This window comes from Salvia miltiorrhiza, chromosome 1 (assembly GCF_028751815.1).
Source record: "Salvia miltiorrhiza cultivar Shanhuang (shh) chromosome 1, IMPLAD_Smil_shh, whole genome shotgun sequence".
Classification (NCBI taxonomy): Eukaryota; Viridiplantae; Streptophyta; class Magnoliopsida; order Lamiales; family Lamiaceae; genus Salvia; species Salvia miltiorrhiza.
This window is the reverse complement of record NC_080387.1, coordinates 65,832,615-65,845,110: the sequence shown is the minus strand read 5'-3', so window position 1 is coordinate 65,845,110 and position 12,496 is coordinate 65,832,615. Positions and strand designations below refer to the sequence as shown.

Sequence of the window (12,496 nt, the reverse complement as noted above, 5' to 3'; positions counted from 1 at the left end):
AGAATTTTGCATACAAGTTGACCTCTAAAATTTCCATGAGCATATTTACAAGTGCTTCTGGCAAAATTTAATTTTGCATTATATATGTTAATTTTGTTCTCAATTTCACTTCGTGTGTCGTAAAAGTATAGTTGAAAAAATGCTGGAGATGTATATTGTGGAATCAATCCACGAAGATCATGACAAATCATTCCTTGTGCTAAAAAAGAATAAACTCTCCGTCTTGCAGATGCGAGTTCTTTATCCAATTTAACACCAAACAAAGTAAATGAAAATATACTATTATAAGCACGAATATTCTTGCTGAAACTCCGGAGAAACTTCAGAAAATGCAAGCTTAATGACTAATAAATTTTCTAAAAAAATTGTTGTAAGAGACAATAGAATTAAATAGACCAAATTGTTAATTGAAAAATTAAATATATTTATATTTTTAATTTAACTAATATATTTATATATTAAATTTACTCAATTCAAATATTATGTATTCTTGAAAGTTTTTTTTTTCAATATTTTAACGGATAAACCAATTACATATTCCCTCAAAATTTGAAAGTTGCAATATGTTGGATCCATTGGAATTTTAAACGTATTTTTCAAATTTACATATTTCAATGAGTGTACACAGTACACATGCCCGTATTGGAATTTCAGATTTTTTTCCTTTCAAGAAAAAAGTATATTGCCAATGAAGAAATGGTGAGCTTGTGATCACTATGCAAAATTTAGCCAAAACACATCATCGACGGTGACATAAAATGGTCCACAAACTAATAAAAAACGAAGAACACGTACCTTAATATTATATTTATACTCCTATACTAATTAAACCAAATAAAACGCTAATTAAGTTTCTCACCAAACCAATTATATAGTTCCTCATCATTTCCAAAAACACCATATCAGAATACCATGGATTCCGAAACTACCCCTACCAGAAGCAATGATCAATAGACGGAAGTAATAGATGTGGAACTTAATCAATTTCTAAACTTGTTCCCAACATACTACACATAGGCAGTAAACAATCATTAACAGACGAAGCGAGAATCAAAACTAACCTCAAACGGGCCTTCGAAGAGGGAAGGCGGCTACCAGAGAAAGACTAAGACTGACGGTGAAGCACGAAAGAGAGTAAGGTAGACTGGAGACTCAGAGGGCGGAAAAGCACGGCGCTGGTGTAGACCAGGCTAGAGATTGCTGATCGGAGCGTAGTAGCGAAAGAGAAGAACAACGAAATCCAACCAGATCACTGCTGAAGACACTCACCGTGGTTGAATATATAATTAAAGGCGAAGGTTGGAACATTAGAAAGACTGATATATAAGAATATGATAGATATAGGTGATTAATCTCCTTCTCTGCTCCCTAATTCGTTCGACAACACAAAACAAAACAAATTGAAAAAAACTTAAAAACGATCCCTAACCTTTGCAATTGTCTTCCTCAAACTGACAAAGGCCACTCAATATTGCTACTCTCTAGAAAATTGTAACCCAAAATCGTGAGATGTGCTCCTGCCCCTCACATGAATTTTCACCTCTCAACTTTTTATGTTTCCGCCACCAGGATGCTTTTCATCCTCAAGATAATAACATAATCACTATTCAGATATCTCGAGTACATGGTAGAAGAGGAATAGAATTCTAATGCAATAAGTATTCTTTATAGATTTGGGTAGGGGTGAGCAGAAACCGAACCGAACTGAACCGGATTGGTGCGGTTCGGTCCCAATTCTATTGGTTCGGTTTTTGGTTCGGTTTTGAAAAGTAAAAACCGAAAATTTTCGGTTTGGTGTCGGTTTCCATTTTTTGGTTCGGTTTTAAACCGAACCGAACCGATACATATTACTCCCTCCGTCCCAGCTTTTAGTATCCAACTTTCCTTTTTTGGCCGTCCCACATTTTAGTATCCATTTCTATTTTTGGTAAAAGTAGGTGGGGTCCTTACTCCACTTTAATTATTTTAACTCTCACATAAAATGTGCGACCCTTGTTCCACTCACAACACATCAATCACTTTATTAAAATCCGTGCCGTTCTCAACTGGATACCAAAAGCCGGGACGGAGGGAGTAATATTATATTATATATAATTATTTTTCTAATTTTTAAACCTAAAACTAAAACCCTAATTCACAATTATAATATATAATTATTTATCATGTTCATGTTGTGGGGATTTGACATTTGAAATTTGTGTATTTTATATTATTTTATAATTTTTAATTGGTATTTTTGAAAAAAATTGCATCGTCCGGTTCGGTGAACCGAACCGAACCGAAACCGATAAAACCGATGATTTTATCGGTTCGGTTCCGGACCCCCAATTGGTGCGGTTCGGTTTCAATTTTAACCATCGGTTCGATTTTCGATTTTGAGTTTTTGGTTCGATTTTGCACCGAACCGAACCGATGCTCACCCCTAGATTTGGGTGACAAATAAATGTATATCAAAATAAATTTATAGTATTTTATAAATATATAAAATAAAATATGTAGAGGGGTAAAATAGACAATCCACAAGTTGTCCCATATAATGCTTAGGCTCTTTTTCTATTAGTATATATAGATCATGGCATTTTCTTTGTAGATATTAGCGGTGAGAGCATTCTTCGTACGTATAATTAATATTATTTTATTTAGTAAAACAAAATATTTAAATTTCATATAATTATATTTAATTTTTTAATGAACACTATAATCTATTTAGTTCTATTATTTTACAATATTTAAAAAATATATATATATTAGTTCGTTACTTCTAATAAACATAATTTGTAGAATAGATATATCTATTTATAAGTTTTATCAATAGCTATGGATATATATCACATAGATTAAGTGTAATATCTAATAAATTAATATATTTATAAATATATAATATGTAAAACAATCTTAAATAAAACATGTAATAGGGGTAAAATAGGCAATCTACATGTTGTACCCAATGCTCTTTTTCTATTATATATAATATAGATATTCTTATTTTTTAATATATATTTATCTTTAATATTCATAAAATAATATTTTATAAATTATTTATTACTTAATAAATTAATTTTGATGAATTTATTTCTTCACTTTATACACATTTTTAATCATTTCTTAAAATTGGTGTTCTTCAGTCTTACAATATTTTTTTATGGAATTATGATCTTTTTTATTTTTTATATTATATGACGATGAGAAATTCTATATCATTCGAACCGTTAGAAATAACAGTTTCTATTTTACTATGTTGTTTTATGGGGTAAGAATTTACACATGCTTATAGGTGGTCCAAATTCGAGGATACCTATTGCTTTTCGTTGGACCTTATTTAAAGGCTTTTTATCTGGTGTTAAAGGGCAAAAATGCCCCATCCCTTATGTGTTTTTTGAAAAATGTCCTTTCTTATCATAGAAAGCAATCTATGTCCTAAAAGATTAAATTACCCTTAATTAGGTCAACATCAAATGTAATCATTTCACACTTCTTACACACTCTTACACACTCATCACTTTCAATGCATTTTTTTACAAGAATTAGTGATGTTGACTGAATGCATTTATTTAAGTGCATGCGTTTTTTTTATTTTCATTCTTTCTTTCTTTTTTTATTTAAGTGTATGTATATATATTTTTGAACGTTACTATATATTTATATATTCATATTCATATCTTTAAAATGAAAAAAATGTATTAATGGTATCTTGAGACAATCTTTGAAAAAAATTGATTCTCTTTGTGATAGACATAAAGCCGATTGTATTGGCTTCACTCTATTTCTTTCTTTTGTTCATATATCTTATAGAATCTACTCCTTCAATCCATATAATACTCTCTCCGTCCATGAAAGAACTTCCTAGGAGGGAGTGACACGAGTTTTAAGAAAAAATATTGTTGAGTGTATTGAGAGTGGATAAAGGGTAGTTGAGTGTATTGAGAGTGGTGAAAAAGTGTTATAATTAATATTGAGAGTTGTGAAAAGTGAAAAGTAAGAGGATTATAAGTGGTGGGGTATGGTCCAAAAATAGGTATGAAGTTCTTTTGTGGACGTCCCAAAAAGGAAAGATAGGAAGTTCTTTCGTGGACGGAGGGAGTATATATTATTAGATTCCTCATTTTTTTAACTCACCAATATAACCGAGAGAGATAGAATATATTATTAGCTTCCTCATTTTTGTTCAAAGCACAATTTTTTTTTATGAAATTGAATAAAATAGAATATTTTATACCTAAATAATATCTGTCCGACCGGTAATTTTCTCGGAAAAATGTGTCCGACCGGTTCAATGTTTACTTGAATTGTATCCGGCCGGACACATTTCTCCGGGCACTTCACCGGCCGGACAGATCCTCTATCGACATAAAATTCTCTATTTTATCTATTTGTATCTTTATATTAATTATTACTATTTTTCTCAATTTAATTTGATTATATTGTTTAAGTGTTAATTATTGAATTAGTGTTGCTTTGTATGAATTATTATATTGCATGTTTATTTTTGAGAGAGCATACACAATGTGTCCGGTCGTGTATCCACTCGTTTTAATTATCTTATAATTTTGAAAATCAATTTTGAGTTCAATTAACTTTTAATTATGGAATGCATGCAATGCGTCCGGTTGTGTTTCTTTTTGTTTCTTTTTTTAATTATTACTAGTATATTCTTTGTCATGTAGCCAACCATAAAATGACAAAATATTGAGTGTTTGAAGGCAATATTTGATCACTTTATTTGTTAAGTTCCAAGGCTGCAATAGATTGTATCTCGGCCAAATGTGTCCGGTCGTGTATTACATAATATGTAATGACACACGGCCGGACACATTTTCAAGGACACTTGTCCGGGCGGACACATGATTTTCGAGCATATTAACATGAGTTATGTAGAAATATATATGTATATAACTAAAATGTAAGTAATAATTATTAATTAATACTTTAAAACATGATAGAATGTGCTCTAATTCACATATATTTCCTTCAAACGTAGCTTTAAATCATAAAGTATGCTATAATATGCTAATAATTCACATAAGCATATAGGATCAAACAAAACATTGAAAATAAACAATAACTAACTTAAATTACATTTCAAACGTAAAATGACATACCTTTAAACGTTCGGATGAGAGAATTCACAAATAATAGCTTCACCACTTGGAAAATATTATAATTTCTATTGAGTTTGAGTGTTTTTTCACTTTGCAATGGAGTGTGTCCGTCTAGATCTCATATATAAACAAAGATTCCTTCATTTCACGTGAATTTCAATGAAATTAGAGTGTTTGACATGAATACTTTACTGACATGGCTATTTCACATCATATTTGTCGTTTATCATCAATTTTTTTAAAAAAAAATCTGTCCATTAATTGAAGGTTTTAGAAGTAAATCATAGGCTAATTAATCAATGGAATATAAATACTAAAAATTAACACGATCGATATTCGCACTCAAAACACAAAATGGATTAAAAAAAATGTGTCCGACCGAAAAAAACAAGTGTCCGGCCGGTGAAACCTTGTGTCCGGTCGGACACTGGTTTTTTCCGGTCGGACACATTTTTTTTTGTTCCATTGTGTGTTTTGAGTGCTAATATCGATTGTGTTAATTTTTAGTATTTATTTTTCATTGATTAATTAGCCTACGATTTACTTCTAAAACCTTCGATTTTAATTCAAAAATAAATAAATATTATATTTTGTTTCAGTCTTTCACTTTTTCCAACACTTATTTGACCGATTTCAATCTTTAAATTGATGACATTGATGTTTTTCTTACACTTTAACAACTTTTGTAAGACTTTGTCATAGATGTGTAAGACCTTTTGTGGAAAACAATGCACAACCATCACATTCAAATGTGAATTTTTGATCTTCTACAAAGTTGCATTTACTTTGGAGTATTAACTTTGATTGATAAAAATAATAAATTAATCCTTTATTTATTTTAATGAATTACAATTTTAAAATATCTTAAAGTTTTTGATTATTTTTATCATTCAAATTAATTTTACTTGATTCTTATCTCATAGAAAGAGTGTAATTAAAGATATCATACTCTTGAGCATAAAAATATTCAATCACACATATAATTAATCATGCAAAGTAAATGCCCAATATACTAGGCCTATCTAAGTAATCTCCGCCCCGATTTAAACAGGTGTGGAGTCAAGTTTGGGGATGAATTTTTTGGAGCGGGTATGAAGATGGAAAAGTAATACCCGATCTTGTCTCGCCCCATTTACATCCTAATCGGACCATTTTCACATGCCAAATTATTTTATTTGAACATTTCATTTTAATAATTAATCTTTTGAAATAAAAAATCAACACATAACAAATCTTTTAATAATTATATTCACTTTCATTTAAAATATACCTGTTATAAAATTATTTTATTTTATTATAAATTATTGGTTAATATTTGTATTCAAACGTTGTGATTTATTGAAATTCGACTGAGGGAGTAATTTATTAGAATACCTACTGTAATTTAAAGATAGTGGAGTATTATTTTTATAAAAATCATAGCCACATTTGTATCTAAATAAATTTCTTTGAAATTGTGCCAAATTTATCTATTTTTGTACATGCTCGCATGTGCCATTCAACTAGTTTATTTATTAAAAACATGCTATCATCGGATCCTATGTAACTTATGAGTAATTAAATTTCCTAGTTATTAATATAATTATAGAATAGTTTAGCAATGTAATAACTTCGATAAATTGATATGAATGGCAAGTAGAATCCATGAGGGATGAGGCAATAAATGACTTCTCTATACCTTGACATCCAACATTCTAGGAAACTAGAACAAGATCGCACCAATTGAGATTAGTTGATAAACAAAAAACGCAAGTAAATTCGTGCGAGGTTTTCGATACAAACGTGACACGTGAAATGATGAAACAACAAAAATATACTAAAGGCAAAACCAAATTAAAATTAAATAACCATGAAATCAAAATGTTCAGTCGCAGCTTCAAAATCAAAACAAAAGAAAGGATGCTAAGTATTCATTGCGCACTTCGTTTCTCGGCATTCCGTAAAACAAGACAGAAATGTAAGTAGATAGACAAAATCAAAGTAAACTAGATTACACGCTTATTTGAGCTGAGTTCGATAAGCATATATATAAAGTAGCATCACTCGAACATAGTTGGAACATTTGATAAGATCACGAAAACAGCACACGCATACCTGAGGAGGAAGAGTGTAATATGTATTCATATTTCATAAGAACAATAGATTCGAACTTCAAAGCCCTCCTTGTCGAAGTCCTCCTGTTCTTGCTTGATTTCCTCTGCTGATTCCACTGCTTTAGGGCTGCAGTCAACCAATTCCATCACCTTAAGGCCTCCTATATATCCAAGCTCCAAAGGGATTCCCTCCAAATTATAGCAATGCCTCATATACAGCTGTTCTAGGCAAGGAAAGTGGGAGTCATTAACAATCCAGCTCTTCAAATTCAGGTATTCAATCATCAAGAACTTGAGCTTCTCAAACACACAGTCCTCCATGCACCATTCCTCGCCATTGAAGGCGAGCTCTCGCAGTTTCAAGACTTCGAGATTTGGCAGCTCCACAATAACTCCCATTGCTTCCCAAGGAAGTCCGCAACCACTTAAACTCAGCTTCCTCAATGTCTCTGGCAAGAAAAAATCAGAATCGAATTCAACCTGTTTGCTGGGGCTGGGATTCAAGACAGTGAACTTGAATACTTCGAGCTCCTCCAGCTCGTCCAGATAAAGGCCTACAACACCCGGTTTTTCGACCCACATACCTAATTTTTTCAAATTAGGCATGCTTTTAAGAACCTCTCTGGTGCAAGAAGCAGCATTGATATCTGTAAGCGATTGAAGGTTGGCAAAGAGGGGAAGATTCTCAGGGATTTTGGGCAAATTCGTTTCCGTCATTACAAGATGCCTTAACTGCTGCATACCCCAGAATTCATCAGGCAAAAACGATTTCCCCACGAATATGATTCTTGGCTGTCTACGAACAATCAAGACCTGAAGGTTTTGGAGCTTGGACAATGATGATGCAAGCTTCCCATTATATGTCAAAGACAGGTACCTCAAATGAATCAAATGAGCCAATTCCTGCGGGAATCGGATGAAGTAAACTGTATAGGCATCCAACACCCTAAGCAGATCATAAGTTAGAAACAAGGGCATTGGATGATGATGATGAGAGCCAGCATAGATCAGAGTTCTTGCATCTGAAATCGATTTCGTGGCACGATAAACATCCTTCAAGCAAATGAGGATGTTTTTATGAACAGACACGCGCCTCTGAGCCTTTGCAGCTTGCTCTAATCCCTGAGCATTCGCATACCTCCTTATAGAGTGAAAGAACTTCTCCCTCCCCGATTCCTGCACAGCTAGATCGCGCAGACTGTCGTGCAATCCACAGGTTTTGATCGTCCCATCCGAACTAATCTTACGCACTGTGATGAGATTCCTCTGTGTGAGATCCAGCAAGTGCTCCTCCGCGACCTTCTCCAGCCTCCCCTGCCGCGGAGTTATGACTAGAAATCCCTCTGCAACCCACAGTCTAGCTAGTTTCGAGAGTGGAATATCACTATCTTCAGGAAATGCTCCCAGATAAAGGAAGCAACCCTTGAGTTTAGCGGGCAAGTGGTTGTAGCTCAAAGATAGTATTTCCGAGTAGGCCTCCTCGCCTTTTCCAGCTGCAGCGTTCGTGTCCTCCTCAATCGTCTGCCAGTACTCCTCCGTCTGCCTCTCTTGAGAAAGAAGACCTCCGATGACGGTTAGAGAGAGAGGGAGACCGCCACAATTCTTTGCGATCTCCCTTCCGGTCTTCTCTAAATGAGGAGGGCACGGCTTCCCTTCAAACGCCTTGTCGCATAGCAGAATCCAGCTGTTTTCTTCATCGAGAGGCTGCATCTCGTGACAAAATTCAGAAGATTTGACAGTTTTAGCAACGCTTAGAATTCTGGTAGTGAGAATAATTCTACTACCGTTTTTGTTATCCGGTAACACATTCCTCACTTTATCCCAAGTATCAGTATCCCACATATCATCAATGACCACAAGATATTTGTTATTGTACAGGCTTTGATGCATTTGAATTTTGAGCTGATCATCGTTGCCTTCGTACACTCTCTCTCCTGCTTTCTGGCCCCTACTCTCCATTGAATTGAGCAATCTAGCTAAAATATCTCCAACGTGATAGTCTTGGGATACAGTAACCCACGCGCGAAAGGGGAAGCTTTTCTTAATCTTGGGATCGTCGTAAGTGCTTCGAGCTAGAGTAGTCTTACCGATGCCGGCCATTCCGGTGACCGGGAGGATTTGGAGTTTGCCTTCTTCGCTGGTGAGCGCGTCGGAGAGGAGCTTCTTGTCTGTCTCCTGCCCCACGATGCGAAAAGTGCGGCTGACGACGCCGGATCTGGGCGGCGGCGGGATTTCCTCGGCGCCGTCGAGCAAGGATAGTTTCACTTTCCTGATTGAATCGGCGAGCGTCTGGGCTCGAGATGCGATGGGGTCGATATGCTGTGTTATTTGGGGGAAGGAGAAGGATGGGGATTTGGCGGAGAGGAAGGATTCGATGGCGTCTTGAGCTTGGTAGATTGAGTCTCGGATGAGGGTTTCGAGGATGCCAGCGGTTTCTCGGTCGTGTTTGGGCGTGGGGAATATTGTTTCGACGGATTTTTGCAAGGAGGAGATGGTTTGGTGGAAGGACTGGAGCTGCGGCCTTTGATCCTGGAGAGGAAATTGGTCGGAGTCGAGGAGCAGCTTCAGCTGCTGCTCTAAGGAAACTACGGCGGAATAAGCTGCCATCTCCGATCAGAAAGTAGAGAGAGAGAGTTCTGCGTCAACGGGTTGTGATGGATCGACCCTTACTGACTCGGAGAAGTAGGAAAAAATGTTTTTTCTTTTTTATTTACGTAGTCAAAAGTGAAAGTCCTGCTGAAACTTTTAAGATAAGCATCTATCTCTCTCAATATTAACAACGTATACTCGGCACGAATTTTAATAAAATATGAGTAAAGTTGGTAGTGTAGTAAAAGTCCACTTCAAATGTGAGTGGAGTTGTGTAGACCCTATTACTAAAAATATCTGTATCTAAGCGCTCAAAAAAGAAAAATGATTCTGTATCTGCCACACTCTTCTCTTTTCTTTTCTTTATATTCTTCTTTTCGTGTTCACTTGTCTCCAAAAAATTATAGCTTCCCTTCCTTTTAATTGTATTCTAATTTCTTCCCCCTTAAATAATTGAAAGCTTCTCAAAATCTCGATTTGATTCTTTTATAGTATATTGCTCTTTTCGTCCATTAAAAAAATCACATTGTGTAATTAATACTACAAAATTAATCAAATTGTTAAAATTATTATAAGTGAAATGATTATTTAAATGATAATGTTAATACAAAAAATAGAATAAATATATATTATTATATAAAATTTGAAAAAATGTAAGCAAATACATGTAGTATATGATAGTTTAAAAGGTGAAGTGAAACTCTTTTTCACTAACAAATAAAAATTGATGAGTGGGCATCTTTTTGTGAATGGAAGAAGTAGTAGAGACTAGAGAGTGCGTGCATTACAACAATCCATAAACTTCACATTAATAACTTGTTATAACTGAATAATTGTAATAAATTTCATAATATATATAGTAATTAATTTTTTTTGGAAAAATGATTCTTTTAATTGTTAATATAATCAATGTAGCAAAAATAGATTTTTAATTAATATAGCAATGTAAAATGAAAACAGATCGAATTTAATTTTATGTAAATCTAATTAATATAGTGGTAAATTGACACATAATGGTCAATATTCTTAATTCAATAATCTTGTGTTAGAGTTCATTAGTTTTGAATTTAGAATTCATTATTGTTGATTCATTAAACTTATAGATTGTCTCTTACGATAATCAGGGAAGTATCTTCTTAATTACCGTAAGGAGAAAAATCACATCAGAAATGTATTCGATGATTATAACAGATTTATTTGTATGAATTAAAGTCATAGTATTTGCCAAGGATTCGAGTAATCAAGTTAGGTTGGACTTAATTAGAAGCTGGAATTTTTTAATAATTGTTGTTACTTTCATTTATTCTAAGGGTCGAAACAATTGTATTTATTATGGATTTAGTTATTCTTCTTTTTTTTTCTAAATTAATATTAAAAACTTATACATATAATTTAGCAATTAACGGAGTATATGGTAATGGTATATTTACGTACCAATATCTCTTATTATTATTAAGCTACTCGTTTGTTTTTCAGTAAATGATTATATAGGATAATTTGTAATTAGGATATTTAGCGTGGATAACGACAAATTATTATTACTGAGTTGGTGTTTGCTATCATGGCTAAATACAGAATATCATGATTTAAGTTAATCTAAAGGGGAGGTGATATTATTAATCCTAAGAAATTTGGATTAATAATATTGGGTCATGGGATTAAATCGGGTCATTCACATTACTACTAAATAATACCAAACATTAGACTGATCTGTACTAAATTAGCTAATACAGTGTATCAGAACCGATCACCTACTCACCGTGGGCAAGCATAACGTGCCCACCATTGATGTGGCAATTTTAATTAGGAAAGATAATTAATAAATCTTACTCTAATTAAAATTATCTTACTATAATTACAATTGCCGCATCATGGTGGGCACGTTATGCATGCCCACGATGGGTAGGTGATCGGTTCTGTATAGTGTATTAGTCAATATCAAACACGCGTAAAAAGTCTTAAAGAACAATTGGTGGTCCAAATGGACCCATCCCTTTTGTGCCAGCTTTCAAATGGGTCACTTTGATTCAGGCCTGTCTTCGAAGCCACCCATAGAGAACTACTTTTTTTTTTCCTTGCATAAAATAAAGTAGAAAAATAATAAGATTGTGCCTCAAAATAAAATACGATTGTAACTGTTTGAAAACGTTAACTCCCATTTTGAGACTCTAAATTGCAAGATCCGTTATTCCGTTTATGCAGAGAACTTGAAAACCAAAATTTTGCTTACATTTATAAAAATAAAATCTTTACATTTTCAAACCAAATATAAAATCTTACTCAAATTAGTAATAATTTTTTGAAAAATAAATAAGATTTTATTCTCCGATCTTGTATGGAGTAACAAACATTATCTGCACAATTATTCCAAAACAATTTGCACTTTGTGTAACTGTGTTCATCATATTTCTCTTCTTCAGTTTTTTGAATAAATAAAAGTGACTTTGTAAACAAGTTGATTGGCTTTCGCAAGGTCAATAAAAAAAAATTAAAAAAAGAGGGAAAGAAAAAAAACAGAATCCTATAATATTTTTGGTCAGGACTCACATGGGCATTGGAGAATGGGTTTGGGCCGGCAAGGAAAATGCCAAATTTGGTCATCAGGATAGCAAATAAAATCAAGAAATAATTTATTAAAGAAAGAAAAATTATGCATATAATAACGTGTTTTTCTGCATTCTAAGTTTCTAACCACCAGAATCAGATAAAATATTT

At 33.4% G+C, this 12,496-nt stretch overlaps 1 protein-coding gene across 1 annotated transcript; it reads right to left on the bottom strand.

Annotated features, from left to right (window-relative positions):
- Nucleotides 1-6,916: 6,916 nt before the first annotated feature.
- LOC131005106 (putative late blight resistance protein homolog R1A-10) lies at nucleotides 6,917-9,978 on the bottom strand. Its single transcript, XM_057931918.1, has one exon. The coding sequence runs from the start codon at nucleotides 9,797-9,799 to the stop codon at nucleotides 7,220-7,222; it is 2,580 nt and encodes an 859-aa protein (XP_057787901.1). The 5' UTR covers nucleotides 9,800-9,978; the 3' UTR covers nucleotides 6,917-7,219.
- Nucleotides 9,979-12,496: the final 2,518 nt, after the last annotated feature.

Coding starts and splice junctions, on each gene's coding strand:
- LOC131005106 (XM_057931918.1), bottom strand. CDS start 9,799: ATGGCAGCTTATTCCGCCGTAGTTTCCTTAGAGCAGCAGCTGAAGCTG.